Source organism: Emydura macquarii, unplaced genomic scaffold (genome assembly GCF_026122565.2).
Source record: "Emydura macquarii macquarii isolate MOO-44397 ecotype Brisbane River unplaced genomic scaffold, CSIRO-AGI_Emac_v2 contig_3059, whole genome shotgun sequence".
Classification (NCBI taxonomy): domain Eukaryota; kingdom Metazoa; phylum Chordata; order Testudines; family Chelidae; genus Emydura; species Emydura macquarii.
Window position 1 is genome coordinate 535115 of NW_027133196.1, and position 18788 is coordinate 553902.

Genomic DNA, 18788 nt, shown 5'->3' on the forward strand with positions numbered 1-18788 from the left:
TGGGATTTCCAAGGGCTTCCTTATCTTCTAACAGCAAATCCCAGTGTCAGGAGGAGCAAGGCCTCTGCTGAAGCCATTCCAAGGGAGTCCGGGACTCCACCCCTGGCTTTGCCTGTCGTGGTGCCTGTGGAAAGTGTGAGCTCATGTATCCTGTGCTAGTCAGCTACGCAGCCTGCCTGGTCCCCACAATACATCGGTTATCTAGAGTCCCTCATGCTCCCTGCTGTGCAATGCTGCTGCACAGAGAGAAAGAAGCTTTCACTAGCAGATGAAATAGTCCTTTGCCCTTCCTGGCGCCGTCCATTGAGGATTTCAGTGCACTTCGCAGGCATTCATGAATTATGGCTCGCAGTCCCCGCCCTGGGAAGCATCCGTTCCCATTTTGGGAATCCCAGAGACAGAGAGGGTCTCTGGGTGCAGCTCCCGGGAAGGGGAGAAGAAAGTGATCTGGATTTCTGTGCCCCCCTGGAAAGGGCTCTGGGAGCAGCCGCTGGCGGGGAACAGAGCACCCTGAATTGGATTTCTGTGCCCATCTGAAAAGGGATTTCTGCCTGGCCGAAGGAGAGCCAGAGCTGCATTTCTGCCTCGTCTGGCCTGGATCCTGGCCCACAGCACCAAACCAAAGGGTTATTTGGAGTGAGTTTCTGGCCCAGGGGTGGAAAGATTCCCAGTGAGACTGATGAGCCCTGACGGTGATTGTTCTCCTAGAAGAGAGAGCAGGGTGACATATCACACTAGGTTGATCTCCTGGGACTGGAGGATGTTCCAGGCTTTGGGGGACCTTAGGCCTTCCCATCTTCCAATTAGGCAATGACGTGGTGTTATAAGCCTTGGGCTGACACGCCGGAGCTCCTCAAGATCAAAGGCTAAAGACCCAAGAGGGTCGGTTCAGCTTTTCAGTATTCCATGGTAAAAAACGGAATTCACTTATTGCGGGTCAGCCTCTCGGGGCAGAGCTGGGACAATGAGCTCCTGTGGGGGTGTTAAAGACTCTCATTAGACAGGGTGTAATGCATCTTGGTCCCAGACACCGCTGCTGTGCAGTGAGCTGCATGGCAGCCCTCCATCCCATGCCATAGCCACCCCAGAGGTGGCCGCATCTCAGCGTCCTGTCAGGGTGAAAGCTGCTATGGAAAGATAAGAGGATGGACTCAGTGCAACGCCTGGTTGTAGATACACCCCAATCTAAGTATGATGATTCTTTGCTCTCTCCCCTCCCCTGCCCCAAAGGAGAATTCCTGGGAAAAGCAAGAAGCTTGTAAAAAAACAAACAAAAAAGAAGAGAGGGAAATACATTCCCTCTGCTTCCGCCCCAGCCCCTTCTGTGCTGGGTTCTTTTCATTCCCAGAACCGCACGGGGCCATGCGCGAAGTCCAGCCAGGCTGCCCTCGCTCCACAGGGCCTTCTCAGCCCAGCGTGCAGGCTGGGACAAAAGGCTTCATTAACTCTGCTCCGATTGTCAGCACCAGGTCGACCATCGCCTGCCATGACAGGCCTCGGAGCTGGGCACCAGCACGGGACCACCTGCCCAAGGCGGCGGGTGGCGGGGGGGGGCGGACATGCTGCGGCTGGTGGAGGGGAGACAAGCTCCTGCTGAGGAAAAGCCAGACGGCGCGGAGCCTGTTCAACTCCGCTGGGCTAAGGGAGGCCCCTGAACAACAAACCCATTGTCCCCCTGGCTGGAGCGCTTCCTTGTGGGAGGGGCTGCGGGGGAAGGCCGGCGAACAGGCCTGGGCTGGATGCTTCAGGTGGTATCACTGGGGAGGCCCTTCTAGACCGTCCCAAGCCCTCGCTGGGAGGGGACCAGCCCCTGAGTGGCCTGGGCATGTCTGGGTCTGCTACAAACGCCTGGCGTTAGGGAAAGGCGAAGGGCGCACGACCTGCATCCAGGGAGACTGAGGGAAGGCTTGTGCTTGCGCTGACCGCACAGAGAGCACTTCACGGGCCAGATTCTCACCCCCACTCAGCATCCTGGGTGCACACGGGGATCGGGCCCGGCGCGGCTTTGGAAAATCTGGGCGCAGGCGTTCAGAGCTCTGTGCATCCAGAACGAGCCCTCACAAGGCCCTGCAGCAGGTCCGTGGTGTCGTCTCCCTTTTACCGGTGGGGAAACTGAGGCACGGAAAGAAAGATGCCCCCGATTTTGGGTGGCTCAAGGTTTCACCAAACAGCTTCCGGACATTCCAAGATCAAGACAGTCAGAATGAGGGGCCACTTCCAGAAAGACTGACCTGCTCCAGGTCACCCACAAACCTGTGTCAAAGGCCTCCTGGGAATTCTGGCCCCCAGGACTATTTCCTGCTGTCCTCTGACATCCATAGGATTGGGCTTGGTTTGCATGCTGGTTCCCAGAGCTTGGAGGAGGACGGCGCTGGATAAAGGCTCCCCACTTTGGACCCTAACAGGGTCCACTGAGCCCTCCCTCCCTGAAGCTCAGCAGCCGGCGGCTGCTCTTAAAAACCGAAGCAGATAGAACCCAGGCAAACTGCAGCATGTCAAGTCTCTCCCTTGGAGATGGCACGTGCCAGCAGCTATGACTTATAGCAGGGAGGAGGGTGTTTGACCACTGACAGGTTGGCAGCCTCTGGCAACCCGGGGGCAAGGAGGGGGGAGCCTGCAGCACCGGGAGACTGAATTACTGTTTCCCCCTCGCCTGGCCCGGTGAGACCAGGCTATGAGTGCAAGGATGCGTTTTTCCAGGCAGTGGGTTGTGGGGGGATATTGATCAGAGATGTCTCCGGCTGGCAAGTGCGTCTGGAGGGCACGGGTCAGGTTGCAGCTCCCTGGACAAAGCATCTCGGGGAGGGGGGCCGTGGACGACACTTGTGGAGCTGATAAGGTTCTGGCAGGGAGCAGGGCTGCCGCATAGCTCTGTCTGCCTCCCTGTGTGAGAGGCGCCCGGATGGCGGGGAGGGTGCACCAGCACTCTGAGATGGATCAGAACCAGAGCCAGTGATCCGGCCCACTCCCAAACTCCAAGGCTCAGGTAAAATGGGATCCCGCGTCAGAACTGCACCCCTGGTTGTGCAAGATCCAGCCAAACCTGACTGACGAGGCTTTGCACTCCAGGACTGACCTGGTTTTGCCCATCTCTGCCTGGCCATTAACCTGGGGATGCTGGGGGGGTGTCAATAGCCCCTGCCAAGGGTGATGCTGTGAGGGTGGAGAACCCAGGGACTGGGGATATCAGAGCCCCACCAAAGGCTCACGTAAGGGGGCACTGCCAGCGACTGGGGAGTGGAGACATCAGCAGGTGCCAGGGTGGCACAGAAGGGTTTAACACTTGCCTGGCCCTGGTGCACGGTGTGAAGGGACTTGTCCAGAGAGAAGGCAGGGACTGGCTCACAGAGAGGATTTCCCAAAGGAGGGGGACTAGGAAGCGACCCCCCCTCTTGCTGGGAGGGGTCAGTGATCCCTCCCCACATACATCCCCAAAGGGCTCCACCCTCTGGAAGCCCAGGCTGCCCCTGGGCTGCGGAATGGGCAGAGCTGCTCCCCAGCTGTCCGCCCATCCCTCCGCTACCCCAGGGACTTCCTGGGAAGCCCTTGTTGACAGGACTTTATAGCCGGAGGTGGGGAGGGCCGGGCAGAGCTGGATAGGGAGAGTGAGCGTGTCTGTGTCATTGCTGAGAGTTTGGGAGGCGTCCAAATGCACTCTCTGTCACTTCCCATTGTGCCGAGAACAATGGCCGAAAACAAGTGCGGCGATCTGTCCGCTCATGGAAAAACATGCAGTGCATGGAAAGACTCAGCAGTGGAGGTTCCCTGAAGGGCTGGGAGCCCAACTGGCTGAGATCACTGCAGGCTCACCGGCTGTGCCGGGTCCTCCCTGCCCAGGCCCAGAAGTGGTAGAGCCATCTCGCTTTGTTCCTGGGTGCTGGGCAGGCTGTGTGTGTGAGCTCAAAACCATGGCGAGTGGATAGGTGTCCAAACGTAACTGTACACGGGGACTCATTACTGAGCAGCCGTGTTTCCAGCGGGGTCCTGCGGGGATCGGTTCTTGGCCCTGTGCTATTTACCATCTTTATCCGTGTCCTGCAAGACAACATAAAGTCATCGCTGGTAGAGTTTGCCGATGACACAAAAATTGGGGGAGTGCTAATAATGAAGAGGACGGGTCACTGATACAAGGCAATCTAGATGGCTTGGTAAGCGAGGCGCAGTTTCAGTCCGGCTAAGTGGGAATGTATATGTCTGGGAACAAGATGTGCAGGCCATACTTACAGGCTGGGGCACTCTATCCTGGGAAGCAGGGACTCTGAAAAGGATTTGGAGGTTCTGGCGGATAATCAATGGCGCGCGAGCTCTGAGTGCGATGCTGTGGCCAAAAGAGCTAATGCAGTCTGGGGATGCATAAAGAGGGGATCCTTGGGAAGGAGGAGAGAAGCTATGTTGGCTCTGTATTTGGCACTAGCTGTGCGATCCGTGCTGGAATCTGTGTTCAGTTCTGGTGCTCACCATTCAAGAAGGATGTTGATAGATTGGAGAGGGGGCAGAGAGAATCCACGAGAATGATTAACAGGTTAGAAAACCTGCCTCGTAGTGAGATACTCCAGGAGTTCGATGGATGGTGTTTAACGAAAGAAGGGGAAGGGGTGGCTTGCTCCCTGTCTGGAAGTACTCCACGTGGGGAACAGATATTTAATAACGGGCTCTTTGACCTAGCAGCGAAAGGTACAACGTGATCCAATGGCGGGAAGTTGAAGCTTGACAAATTCAGACTGGAAATAAGGCATAAATTGTTAACGGCGAGAGGAATTAACCATTGGAACCAAGGGACTGGGTGGAGTCTCCATCACTGATGATTTTTAAATCAAGACTGGATTTTTTTTCTAAAAGATCTGCTCTAGGATGAATGTGGGGAAGGTCCATGGCTTGTGTTATACAGGTCAGACTAGATGATCACGATGGCCCCTTCTGGCCTTGAAATCTATGAATCTGTGTGCTTGGCCCTGGGCAGGCTGTGTGCGGGAGTGGAGGATGAGAAAGGGTTAAATCCTCTTCTCTGAGATGACAGTGCTGCGATTGGGGTCTGACTCCTGGCAGCTCGTGGCATGTGGGAGATTTTGTTATTGTTCTTTTTTAACGTTCATATGATAGGAGCCATGTGGTAACGGCCTCACTGTGCTAGGTGCTGCACGCACACAGTCCTTGCCCCAAAGAGCTCACAATCCACGACCCCAATGCGTGCCATGTGGTAGGATCCTGCCATGGGGGACACGCGGGGGAAATTCCTACCGGACGGGGTTCTCACCCTGGGCCATGCACGACGCTGGTTAGCTCCCCAGCTCACGTCCCTTGCTCTTTGGGCAGGGACTGCTGCACTGCTTTAGAGAAAGGAAAGTGTTTTCCTGCTCAATAGCACCTGCTCTGGCCATTGAAGGCGCTGCACTAACTCCCCAGGAAACCCCGCGCAGGGAGGGTGCTGCTCAGCTGAGGACGGCAGAGATCTCAGTTTCTCCATCATCCGACATGTGCTTCATGTACACGTCCCTGGGCATCTGCTTCCAAGCTGCCCTGGCTGCTGAGACCGTACTGCGGGAGGTGGTGCGGGTGGGTGTGAAGGGGGCCTCAGCATGCCGTGTCTGGCGTGTGGCAGGATCTCACCTCTCCCCCTCTCTGTCCCCTGCTGCAGAGGGAGCATTGACCCACGGCCTAGCCTAGCAGCCCAAAGGGATGTGGAAACACAGACTCACTGGTACGTGAACCCCTCGCCAGCATCTCCCCTCCTCCCCCCGGAAGAGATGGGCCAAACCAGGGTTGTTTATCCAGGAGGAGACAGTGGGATCTGGATCACAACCACCCTGGTTCTGGCTCCACAAGCCCACCACCACACGCACTGCGAGCCTCAACGCCCCCCCATTCCCCTTCCCAGCTTTGCCTCCTTGCAGCTCCCTGCTGAGCCTGTCGATGAATATTTCAGAGCCCTGCCATGGGCGCCTCACTTTGCATTAGCATCAGATGCCTGAAGGCGGCTGGCTTGGCCTGGTAATGAGACAAGAAGCCCAGGGGAGCTCGGGGGCGGAGGTGGGGGGGCTGCAGATCCAAGGAGCCGAGACCCGGACACTGACCAGTGGCTGCACACAGAAGACCCCACCCCATGGGTTTGATCTGTGGCAGGAGGGGAGGCCTCAGCGTGCTTCTCGGAGCCTTGATTCCTCCCCACGCACACACTGCCCGGGTCGCCCCTCCTTTGTCCCTCCGGCCCCGACCCACTATGGCGGTGTGCCGGATGCCCAGCCCTCAGGGATCATTGCAGAGTCCTGGTCCCATTGGGGCTGGGAGTGAAGGTCTAAGCGGCAACCTGATGGGCAGATCAGGCCAAGTCCTGGCATCAGCTTCATGCCACAACTGGGCAGAGCGGCGGCAGGCTGGGCAGCCCTGCCTTAGCTGGTGCCAGGGTCAAGGTGGGCAGGCACCTTGCCCCTTGTGATCCTGAGCAAGGGCGGAGACCCTGGCAGCACGACGAACCTTTGCCCAGGTTGAATGCAGCTAACAAACCTCCCTCCTCCACCCCCTGCAGGACTCTGTGCATGACCCGGACCTCCCAGCAGACGAGGGAATGGAAAGGTTACAGAAGGTAAGTGCGCTGGATCAGCCTCTTCTGCCCCACAGGCCCCCTCCTTGCAGCCCCCTCTGAGACCCCGAGTAAAGTGGAGGGGGGCTGGCACGCCGGATGGCCCTGTCCATATTGGAATGCAGGAGGCTTTCACCTCCAGCGGGCCCCTCCAAACCCAGCCCGTCTCTGTTTGGGGGCCTGGTGCCACTCACGGCTGAGTCTTAGTATGCGGGCTAACAGATGTGCGTCCACAGCGCAGAGCTGCTGGCACCAGCAGGTCCCCAGTGTCGGCCGTCTCTGCATGGAGACCAAGGGCCCCTCCTGCTGCTGCAGGGGGTGCCCAGGTGCATCAGCAGAGGGTGAGGGAGCTGGCACGGTACCAGCTCTAAGGGGCGGCAATGGCAGGCAAGAAGCTGGGAGCATCCCCTGCCCTCTGCCATGCTGGGTGATGGGCAGGTGCCGATTTCTGAGCCGGACCAGGGGTGAGCTGGCAATGGCAGTGCTGGGCCCTTCTGCTCGCAGCACTGCAAGGGCCACACAATTGCAATCACTGGGTGCTTCTGTGGAGCTGCCCTTACGGGAGAAGGGAAGTAGCAGGGTCTATGCTTCACCGGTCTCTGTTCTCCGCCCTAGGGGATCCGCCCCTTGCTAACCGGAGTTTGAGCAGACAGCACCACCTAGTGCTTGCTGTAGCCCTCATGGACACGTCTGCTCCAGCTGCTGGCAGTGCCCACCTCTGCACAGCACTGCCCCTAATAACACACACACACACACCCCCCGCGTGGGCTGGGGGAGTCGGAGACTTAGCTGCGCTGTATGGGGCAGGAGCTGCAGACTTCCCTTGACTTGCATGGCAACTCCTGACCTGTGCCGGCTGATTTTTCATTGCTAGTTGAGCACGATTTATCTTTCGGAAAGAGCTGCAATTCTCAGCCGTTCTCCAGGTTAACGATGAATTGTTTCCAGAGTCCCAGCCTTCTCCCCCCATCCCCAGGGGTGTTAGGAACACAGGAATTGCCAGGTTGGATCAGACCTGGGGTCCATCTAGCCCAATATCTTGGCTCTGACAGTGGCCAGCATCATCTGCTTCAGAGGAAGGGGCAAGAAACCCCAGTGGGCAATTATGGAATACCCGGCCTACAAGGGAAGCTTCTTCCTGGCCTGCATCAGTTAGAGGTTGGTGTGTGCCCTGAGGCACGAGGGTGTTTATATCTCCTCTATTTTCTCCTGTCTAATAGAGCTGTGGGTGTTCCTGTGACCCATATACATCTCCAAGTCTTTTTGAATGCTGCTGTGGTCTTGGCCTTGATAGTATCTGGTGGCAGTGAGTTCCAGAGGTTTACAGACCCCTCACCTCTGACAGCATATGTAGGCAACCGACTGCCAAGGAACGGGGATATCAGAAGGCTGATGTCCTTCTGGATTTCCCAGCTATTGCCCTGAGGATCAAGGCCCTTCTCTCCGGGAGTCAGTTCCATTGATCTCCAGCCCTTCATATAGGTGCAGAGGTGGGAACACACACACACAAACACACGCACTATTCTCAGCATCATGGCCTTCCCCGCCAAAGCCATCTCTAGCCAAATGGTGCTAAACTGATGTCTCCAAATGACACACCCATACAATACCCAGCTGGGCAGGGAGGTGCTGTTGGGTTTGGGTCTGTAATTCCCACCTGCAAGGGAGTAAGGCTCAGCAGACGACTGCTTCCCGTGGCATCGCTGCCTCTCGTGGTGCCTCTCAGGGGCTCCCAGCTCGTGGAGGAGCTTGGCTGGGTTTTCTCTTGCCTTGCCCTGTCGGCTGCACCGACGAAGCCATCGGTGGAGCAAGAAACTCACCAATGTCTCTCCCTCCTTTCCAGCAATCTTTGACCTCCCCGGGGAGCGTCTGTTCCTCCCGCGGCTCCAGCGTCCCAGGATCACCCTCCAACATTGTGGTGAGTGCTGTTCATGTCACGTCTCCTTTTTTGGGGGTCTCTACAGCACCCAAACTCCTTGTGGGCAGTATAATATAGTGAGTAGAGCAAAGGAAAGGGAACCAGGACTCCTGGGTTCTCTTCCTCACCCTGGGAAGGGAGTCTGGTCCCAGGGCTTAGAGTAAGAGAATGGGTGTCAGGTGTCCTGGATTCTAATCCAGGATCTGACCCGCTGTGTGACCTTGAGCAAGTGCCTTCCCCTTTTCTGGGCCGTCTCTAAAGTGAGGAGAACAATCCCAGATGGGCTCTGAGGCCTCAGCCCCACACAGGAAAGAGCCATGGGCCCTGCCCTGCAGAGGGAGAATCTCAGACACCTGCTTGAGGCTTTTCTGGTTGAGAAGGAGCTTTTCCACCTTCACAGGCCAGGATGGACAATGAGGTTCTGGGCTACAAGGACCTGGCGGCCATTCCCAAGGACAAGGCGATCCTGGACATCGAGCGCCCCGACTTAATGATCTATGAGCCCCATTTCACCTACTCCCTGATGGAGCACGTGGAGCTGCCGAGGAGTCGAGAGGTGAGGGCGTCTCGAGAGGGGTGTGGTCCTCTGTGTTGGTCCCCTCTCTGCCAAACAAAGCCCCGGTCAATGGCTGAGCCAGCGTAAACTTTGCGGGCAGCTCCCATCCGGCTAAGGGGAGCGCCTGGCCACCTCGCCGGGCTGCAGGACAGGGAGGTACCCCGAAATCTACTGCATATTCCACGGCTTGCAGAATGGGTCAGGAAAACGGTGTCTGTCTCTCTGCTTCCTCCCACAGCGGTCCCTGTCCCCAAAATCCATCTCTCCTCCGCCTTCTCCAGAAGTGAGTACCGCCACACGGTGCCGCCGGCTTCGCTCTTCACAGGCCTCTCTTGCTCTCAGCCTAGTGGGGATGCAACAGAAACCCAAAGATCCCGAGGTCCATCCAGCCTCCCCCGAGACGTGCCCTGTGCTCTAACCGCTGTAGCTTCGCTCCTATCACGAGAACCAGGGAGACGGGGCGGGGTCTCTGGGGGCATGTCTACACTGCATTGAAACCCAAGGCTGTGGGACTCGAGTGTGGAGACTCACTGTTTCTAAGCCCACAGTGTAAGAGATCCGGGAGAGATTTCCCTCCCCATGGGTGGGATTGAACCGGTAGGTGCAGGCTGTGCCTGGCGGTTAGGTCTCTGCCTGGGCATGCGGCGTGGGCCGCTCTCAAAGACAGGCTGCATGGGGCGCTGGTCTGTGCTGGGGTGGCAGCTGCTCTGACACGGGCTCCGTCTGTTCCCAGGTCATCCGGGACTGGATGGAAAACAAGTCCCTAGGAAGTGCCTCCCACGCAGCGAGTCGCCGGACCAGCAGCACAGTCCGGAGTGGAGTGCACCACTTCCACCGACCTGGTAGGGCCCACGCCCTGCCTGGGGCTCCCCCGGGCTTCCCACATGGCGGGGCAGGGAGCCGAGGTTAGCAGGGCCACACATCACAACGAAGCCCTGCACCCCCACCCTCCCTGCTCCTACTCGCGTGCCTTCCCCCCGCCCCAGGGTGGAGCAGTGTGAAAGCTGTTCCCTACGCCCACAGGGCAGGGACAGCGGAAGGGCGAGCTTCCTCCACCGGTGGGTCTCCACCCCCTCGAGCCGTGAGAGGGAAGCTGCCCAGGACAGGACTTATCAGTGGCCATGGCAGGGCTGGCTCACTGGCTTGCCTGGCTTTGTCTGCAACGTCAGGGACATTTCTAACCTTCTTGCTCCCCTCCCCTCTCCCAGAGACCAACACCATGGAACTGAACATATACAAGAAGCCGCCGATCTACAAGCAGCGAGGTGAGCGTGACGGCTTCTCCGCCCTGCCGCTAAGGCTTTGGGTGCTGGGTTGGAACATTTGGGGGAGGAGGGCGCAAGGAGACGGGGAAGCCAGTCCTCAATTTTCTGTCCCTCTGTCTGTTCCAGAGCCCTCGATGGGAGCCCCACAGAGCAAGCACATGATAGAAGATCAGATTATTGAGTCCTCCAAGTTCCCAGCGGCCCAGCCCCCGGATCCCAGTCAGCCAGCCAAGATTGAGACGGATTATTGGCCCTGCCCTCCCTCCCTGGCAGTCGTAGGTAGGTGATGGCACTGGCAGGGTGTTTTACTTCAGCTGGGCGACTCTTATCAGCCCCCCACAAGCTGAGCGGGGTCAGGCGGGGTCAGTACGGTGATGGGAGGCCACCAAGGAAAGCTGAAGTGATGCTGGTGACTCCGGAGGGGCCTGGCAATCTTCCCTCTGAGTCAGCATCGAGGCCCCAGTATGGTGCTGAGCAGACTGCCATACAGCCCGGGCCCAGACTGCTCGTGGCCATGAAAGATCCCCTGGCACTTTCTGCTAGCCCAGTGGTGTCGGGGTGATGCATTCCGCCTCCCTGAATGTCCCCAGTGGGGTTGGCTGCACGCTGGATTCTTTCCAGCCTCCCCCCATCTCCCTGCCTTCAGAATCTTGCTCGTCCCCTGCACCCTAACGCCCTCTTTGGATCCCCAGAGAAGGAGTGGAGGCGGCGGATGGCCTCCAAGAAAGGCGTGGAAGAAGAGGAGGATGTCACGGAGGAAATGGCTAACCTGCATGAACTACAGAGACAGGAGCTGAGCAAGGTAGGGTGACCGTGGAGGGGCGGGGGCTCCAAGAGGACTGAGTCCTGGATTGTGCTGAGGCTGGCGGGGGGCTGTGCCCTGGCGGATGCTGGGCTGTGTCCCATCACTGACCGACTGCTACCTGACCCTGACTGCTCGTTTTCCTCAGGTCACCTCAAACCTTGGAAAGCTGATCCTGAAGGAGGAGATGGAGAAATCTCTCCCCATCCGGAGGAAAACCCGCTCGCTCCCAGACAGAACGCCCTTCCACACCTGTGCGTGGGGCCGGGCAGTAGCCCAGACACACCCTCTCTCTGATGCGGAGGTCCTCTCCCCAGACTTTTCCTGGCGCCCATGGGAGTAGCACTGATTCTGAGTCGATGCCCTGACAAGTGGCAGTATTTTAGTATTGTTCCGGGTGTTGGTTTTATTTAAATATTGATTGTTAGAGGCTGGGATGGGAGCCCCACAGCCAGTGCTCCTGGTCCACTCTCTGCAGCATCCTCAGCTGGGAGAGGCTGGGGCAGGAGGCACTTGAGACCCCTCCCACCCCCCGTTCCATCCCCTGCCTTGCTTTGCGCCAGGAGTACTGGAGTAACAATCTGCCCAGAGGTGACACTGGCTCTTGCTCTTTTCCAGCTCTGCACGTGGGGAATTCCAGACCCGCCACCCTTCCTGCCTACGGGAGAAGTACCCTCACCAGGGTAAGGCACGGGGCGACGGCAGTTCCCCTAATCACCCGCCCCTGGCCCCTTGTGTCCACGAAATCCTGGGGAGTTTGGTGGTTTCCACGTAGTGTTCTTACCTGGGTCCGTTCGGTGTTGAGATCCGAACAGTGCCAAAGAGAAGCACTCCACCTGGGCTGGGAGCCAGCTGACCATGCCTGAGCCCAGCATCGGCTGCTGGTAATGCACCGGGCTGGGCCGGGTACCCGTAGGGTAATGCCGCAGGTTGCTGGGAATTGAGAAGCAAAGCCAATCAGCCTGCGGGAGCAGCTGGCTCAGAGCCCTGCTGGTGAGGGGACCCGGGGCCTTTTGCCTCATGCCACTGCTTCAAAACTGGCCCCGTGTCAGCAGCGATGGAAAGTCATGACTAGTTTGCGGCTGTTCAGAGTCTTGTGTGAAATGAGTGTGTTGGGTCTCAGTCCAGTCCCACTGGGACAGATCTCCTTGTCACCAAAACCACTCAGACTCTGCTCTCCCCCCTTGAGGTGTCCTCTAGGACAGGGTGGAGGGCAGTGCAGGGGAATCTCGCTAGGCCCTTCTCATCAGCTTCCAGCTGCTTCTTGCCTCGGTCCAGGAGGCAGTTTCCATCCCAGCTTCGCATCCTGGGACTCCCCCGCCCCTTTTCCTGCCCCTCCCCAGGCACTGCTGCCCTGGTGGCTGATGCTGCCTGATTTCCTTTTGCAGCTGCAGTCAGCGGAGTTCAGCCCATCCAGCAGCGAGAAGGGCAGCCCGGGTAAGAGCAGCACACGGTGCAAAGGGCAGGCGCAGGCGGGATGTGTGTCTGGTCTGGTCATTCGACTGGGGACTCGGAGAGGCTGTTCAGAGCCGTCAGGACAAAACTCTTGCTCGGCTTAGCAGGGCCCATCAGCCCAACGGGTCACTGTGTCATACACCCCATGGGCCAGCCCCAAAGGTGGTGTGAGTCAATGCAGCACCCCGGCATTGATGGAGACTCACTGGTTTACAACAGCTAAGGGATTCCGGCTCAGCCCTGCCCCCATCCCGCTGCTGATGAGCTCTGTGCCCCGTGACCCCTCTTCATCTCTCGCCAAGTCCCACGGGATGCTGTGAATAGCTGCCCACCCCCATTATCCTTGGCAGGGCATAGGGGAGGGCTGGAGACAGAGTCCTGCCCCTCCAGGGCACCAGTTTAAATAAGGCCCAGGATGGCAGCGTGCAGCCTGTCCCGCCTGCACCTTTCCCCTCGCTAGCTTCATTCAGGGTGCGCCGCAGATCAGACGTGACCCCCTCGCCGCCGGGGTGGGCAGTTACTCACGCAAACAGGAGTCACCGCTCAGCCAGGGCAGGGAGGGCTCCGCAGCCAGGCGCTGCATGGACGTTGCCCTTTATAATGTGGTGTTGGGAATTCCAAAGCCTCGTGCAGCCTCCAGAGGATTAAATGGATACCCCTCCTCAGCTGCTTTTAGCTCCACTGCATCAGTGGGCCAGATCCCCTGGTGTGAAAACCACAATACTTCCATCATTTCCACCCCCCTTGTTCTAAATGAGCCGGGCCAGGCAGCCCCTGCTCCCCCCGCCAGGGAATCGGGGGGTCCTAGCCAGGGGAAGAGGGACAGCAGGAGCCGGGGTTCTCTGAGCCCCTTTTCTTTGTGTTTTGCAGGCCTGCAGGTAAGCGGGCGCCCTGCCGCTGAAGGGGAGACACTGGGAGTGGTGATGTATCTTGAGGCAGGCGGGGAGTGGGGGGGAGAAGTGCCCCCTGCCTTCCACTGCAGGCTCAGCCTCTCCCAGCCCCGCTTGGCTGGCACCAGCTGCCAGGGAGAGAACTCAGTGGTGCAGGGCTGGCGCCGAGGCTCAGACAGGACCAACGGGAAGGACGGGGACTGGGGCCGGGCAGCAGGGAAGGACGTGGGGTGCTGCATCCCAGAAGGAGAGAAGGGCAGGCTGAGGAGACAGAGAAACTCAAAGGGGCAGGCTGGGGCGGGGAAGGGAGAGCAGGTAGGGGGGAGAGAGACAGCAGAGACGCAGGGGTTTAGGAGCTCAGGCGGGGGCAGAGTGCCACGCTCTGGCATGGGAGACCCTGTATGCCAGCCCGAGACTGACTGCGGGTTTTGCCGTCTGCAGAATGGCCAACGGGGGAGGATGGACAGAGGGAACTCCCTGCCCAGCATGCTGGAGCAGAAGGTAAGAGCCGCGGCTGGGGGCTGGGGACTCTGCAGGGCCAGGGCGCCGGGCGTTCCAGCCATGGGCTGGGATGCTCACAATTCACCTTGTCACCTGGTGCTGGCTGGCTGGTGCCCAGGAGTATGGGCACCATTGCATGCCCCATTGCAGGCTGAGCTGGGGGGTGAGACGTACCCCATTGCAGGCTGAGCCGGGGCTGGGGGTGGGACGTGCCCCATTGCAGACTGAGCCGGGGGTGCAGGGTGGGAATTGGACAGGAAGAGGCATTGTAATGAACCCTGCTGTTTAGCTGTGTTGTCCCTGGTTCTCAGATTTACCCCTATGAGATGCTGATGGTGACAAACAGGGGTCGTGTGAAACTGCCTCCAGGAGTGGATCGAACAAGGCTAGAGGTATGGATAGGGGACAGGGAATCTTGCTGGCCCCTGCGGTGTCTGGACCAAAGGGTGGAAGAGGGGCCAAGGAAACAACTGCTGACAAATCCCAGGGCGGGGGGAGTTCAGGGTCAAAGTGGTGGAGAAATACACAGAGGAGAAGCGGAGAGGGAAGACATGTGGCCCCTGAATGTGGTGCCTCCCTCCCTCCCTGCCACCCCTTTCCCCGAGCCGCCCTCCCCCGCTGCCCCTCTCCTGCAGTCCCACAAACTGCCCTGGGTGTTTCCTTCTCTTGCACAAACCCTAAAGGTGAAGTTAATGCGATTGGAAAAGGAAAGAGCCAGGCTCCCGCCACACAGCTGCACGGGTGGGAGCCCGCCACAGGGACCCAGGCACAGCAAATACCATGGCCAGCGCCTAGACTGGGCACATGCAGTGTGAGGTCAGAGACCCAGCCCCCAAGGAGCGGTCAGCGTCTGCTGGAGCCTGGAGAAAGTCTCTGGCATTCAGGCCTGCCCTGCACACACATGGCAGTGGGCTAGCTGAAGGCCTGATGTTAAACCAGGGCCTGTCTACGCTGCCATCGGAGGTGTGAGCGCAGCATGCTCAGACATTCCCGAGCTAGCTGTGATCTAGCTAGCGTGGGTGCCAACAGCAGTGACACCACAGCAGCACAGGCTGTACAAACCCGCCTGGTAGGTGACCAGATAGCAAGTGTGAAAATTGGGGCGGGGTGGGGCGCAAATAGGCATCTATGTAAGACAAAGCCCCCAATATCGGGAGTGTCCCTATAAAATCAGGACATCTGGCCACCCTGCCGCATGGGGTCCTGGGTACGTACTTACACTGAACCCCACGCTGCTGCTAAATCACTGCTATTGGTACCGCAGCTAGCTGCAGTCACACCGCCAATTTCAGAGCAGACCTGCCCTCTGTCTGTGGACATGCTTCGGCCCCGCAGACACTGTTTCTCTCCCCCCAGAGGCACCTGTCCCCAGAGGATTTCCTGCGTGTCTTCGAGATGTCCCCGGAGGAGTTCAGCAAGCTGGCCCTGTGGAAGCGGAACGAGTTGAAGAAGAAAGCTTTCCTGTTCTGAGCCTAGCACCCGGCCTGAGCCGACCCTCGCCGTGATCTCAGTTAGTGTCAAACACAGTCCCGCATCCCAGCTGCTTTAGGGCTATTGAGCCGGTTTTAACTAAGAAACACCTGCCTCCCTTCCCCGAAGCCTCTCAGACAAGTTGATCCCTCATTCCCAGTTTTGCCCCTCCTTGGGGGGGTATCAGAGAGCCACTTCCTGCCCAAAGCTCTCCCCTCACACACACAGCGGGGCCGCTGGTAACGCCTGCGTTAGCCACTGATCGGCTGGTGGGTCTGGGTCTAACATCTCAATGGAGGGAGAACTGAACAAAGCTGGGACGTGCGAGGAGCAAGCACACCACAGCCCATGGTCCATAGCAGGCCCAGCACATCCCAGCCTGAGCTGGCTGCAGAGGTGGTGAGGCCCAGAGATGGGAGGGCTGGGGCGAAGAGAGGAGAGACGGGGACAGTGCTTACTTTGTGCCAGGGCTGAGCCCCCGGCAGCGCTGGACTTGGCAGCTCCTAGCCCCGGCAGCGCTGGGCTTGATGCATCACTTATGAATGTAAAAAATGGCTTGAGCCCCGGGCCCTCTTTCATTACAAATGAAGCACTGGATGGGGAGCAGCCCTGAGCTTTTTCCCCTGTGCCCGTTGCTGCTGGGAGGCCCTCCTCTAGTCAGCCCTAGGTAGCCAAGGCCCCTGGGCTGGATGGGGTGTAGGGGTGTCTCAGGGACGGGGTATCAGTGCCCCTCTTTGCCTCTGGGGGTCGTGGCTGGTCCAGCTGGGACAGGGAGCCATAGCTACTGGAGGCGGCTCCCGTAGGGGCCCCAGCTTTGCTCCCCCGGCTCAGCCTGGAGCGTGGACAGGACAGGGACACACCATAGGGCTCGGCTGCTGGAAGCACGTTGGTTTAGGTGTCGGGAAGTCAGGGCTGCCTCTCCCTTTCTGCAGCCTTCTCCCAGGCTTGGCCCCGACTGGCTCCCCTGCTTCAGGACCCTGCGTTTACGCCTCCTCTTGGGGCCAGCCTCCCTCATCAGCACTGGGCCTGGCCCATGTGTGTAGCCACATAGCTGTAACCCTGAGGTGGGCCCCGGGGGCTGCTAGGTATGGCCCTGGCTGCGTGTCTGAGGGGCCGCTCAGCAATGGAGACCTTATTTGCCTCGAGTGGGCTCCATTGTTCATTGACAGCCACTCCCCACTGAGCCCCCTGCCCAGCCGCAGCCGGGGCCCCTTCCTCGTGATTCAACGCCCCTCGTGGAGCTGGAGCGAACCAGCCCTTCTGAGCTCATCTCCGTCTCGCTCTCACCCTTGGCCTCGCCCTCCTCTCGCTGGGCCCCACTCCCCCCATTCCTCCCCCTAAATGCAATCCCGAGCACCTCCCAGGCTCTAAACCCAGGGCCCAGCCGCTCCCAGCACAGGGCTCTCAGGCTATCTGACTTCTGTTCCCGTTCCTGGCCGCTCACGCCCATGCCCCCCTCCCACCCCAACGCTCTCCGATGCTGGCTTCCCAGCCGCAGTGCCCCAGCTCCCAGCTCTCTCTATGCCCCAGCATGGAATTTCATTCCTTAGTGGCAATATTTTAGAGCCTGTTTAGATGCATCTCTGAGAGCGGGGAGGGACGCCTGTCTCCATGCTAGGTGAAGGAGCAGAGAGGCTGTCAAGGCAGGGAGCGCCATGCAGCTGCATCCGTAGCTGGGAAGCCAGACACTGTGCAGTGACCAGCAGAGACTGACATGGTGCCGATCTCTGGTGGACCCCTGTCATCATCGCCAGGCCCCAGAGTTTGGAAATAATCGCCCAAGTTTGCTCTGCATCCTGTACACAAAATCCCCCAGGCCCCGTTCCCCACACACTTCATAGCCATTGCAAAGAACGGGTGTCCTGGAAAGGGCAGGAAAATTACCAGTGTCCTGGTGGGGGGGCTGTTCTAGCTGCACTGCCCCCCAGTGCCACACCTGAGAGTAAAGAGTAAACAGCTGGGGACTCCCCCTTCCAGACAGTGCATGGATCAAAGGGAAGCTAGTGAGCCTGTGTTTGGGTCAGCTGGCCTGTCTCAGGCACAGCCTTACCCAGCCGGCCGGCAGGATATTGGCCTGGCAGCCTACTCCTGCCCGTTGAAGTCTGTGGGAGCATCCGAAGTGGGGCACCTGCGGGACAGCCCTCCCAGCTGGGCTGCAGCACCTCACGTGCCTCCAGGAACACACCCAAGGAGCTAAAAATGTCCTTTGCTTTTGGGGTCTTTTTAAAAGTAAAAAAAAAACCAGCCGTCAATTCGGGGGAACTTGTCCTCGCCATTAGCTAAAGGATTTATTGGGCTGCTGCTTCTTTCAATCCCCCTGCTGGGTCCTTTCTCCACTGTGCGCCCCATGCGCTCCCCACCACCAGCCTGAGCCCCACTCCCCCACACTTTCCGTTTCCAACCACTGCCCCAGCACTAAACTTTGTCGGGATGTAAAGAATGTAATTTATTGGGAAATCCCTGGCCCAAACTTACCTTTCACTGCTACTTATACAAACAACATATCTATAAATATATATATATAAATATGGAGGTTCTTTTCTGATTTGAATACAGTGATTCACTTTCTCTGTTTAATTTTTGCTGGTGTCAGAGATTCCATGTGAGAGTGATTTTTTGCTTATAATTAAAGGTGAAATGGCTTTATTCAACACGCGCCTCTGCTGCTTTTTATTCCCGTTAGCACAAGATGGGGAAGTGACTTTCCCAAGGTCACAGAGCAAGTCAATGGCAGAGCCAGAAAAAGAACCCAGGAGTCCTGCCTTCCATTTCCACTGAAAGGATGGGGGAGCCCTCCCCACTGCCCATACACTGCGTTGCGACCCGTGCTTGCGGTAGGGTGACCAGATAGTAAGTGTGAAAAATCAGGACAGGGGATGCGGGGTAATAGGTGCCCATATAAGACAAAGCCCCAAATAGCAGGACTGTCCCTATAAAATCGGGACATCTGGTCACCCTAGCCTGTGGACTTGGTTTTCCAGACCTGTGCTAATGCGCCTCTGCTGCCATGCAGGGACCTTCAGACTTGGGTCTGCGGCTTGAGCTGCGTCCACACTGCAAAATAACGAGGCTTGCACCTGAGTCACAGTGGGACACGGGCTCGGACCTACCCCCCAAGCACCTCCTAGGAGCCGGGTCTTGAGTGTTTAGGGACGGCAGCCAGACAGAGGCGTGTGGGCCATTGCCCCCACATCTGAGCGCAGGTTTCAGTGTGATGAGGGGGCCGGGGCACCTGACTTCTGAGGAGAGGCTGAGGGAAGGGGGCTTGTTCAGTCTGCAGAGGAGAAGAACGAGGGGGGATTTGATAGCGGCCTTTAACTACCTGAAGGGGGTTTCTGGGGAGGATGGAGCCAG

The 18788-nt window shown here is 58.5% G+C and overlaps 1 protein-coding gene across 5 annotated transcripts in view; it reads left to right on the plus strand.

The window, feature by feature from the left end:
- Positions 1–18085, plus strand: part of DMTN (dematin actin binding protein) — a 37367-nt gene extending 19282 nt beyond the window's left edge. For 3 of the 5 annotated variants that reach the window (XM_067530255.1, XM_067530251.1, XM_067530253.1), the window contains exons 2-13: positions 5636–5698; positions 6524–6580; positions 8421–8495; positions 8896–9051; positions 9290–9334; positions 9785–9893; positions 10260–10316; positions 10443–10595; positions 11009–11118; positions 11267–11372; positions 11737–11801; positions 12507–12677. In XM_067530255.1, coding sequence (XP_067386356.1) covers positions 6563–6580; positions 8421–8495; positions 8896–9051; positions 9290–9334; positions 9785–9893; positions 10260–10316; positions 10443–10595; positions 11009–11118; positions 11267–11372; positions 11737–11801; positions 12507–12677 — 1065 coding nt within the window. In that variant the 5' untranslated portion in view covers positions 5636–5698; positions 6524–6562. Of the gene's footprint in view, positions 1–2723; positions 2987–5635; positions 5699–6523; positions 6581–8420; positions 8496–8895; positions 9052–9289; positions 9335–9784; positions 9894–10259; positions 10317–10442; positions 10596–11008; positions 11119–11266; positions 11373–11736; positions 11802–12506; positions 12678–13816; positions 13831–13904; positions 13965–14275; positions 14357–15320 lie in introns of those variants that run through there. The other 2 variants (XM_067530256.1, XM_067530254.1) reach the window with 2 other exon arrangements.
- The last annotated feature ends 703 nt before the right edge of the window (positions 18086–18788 follow it).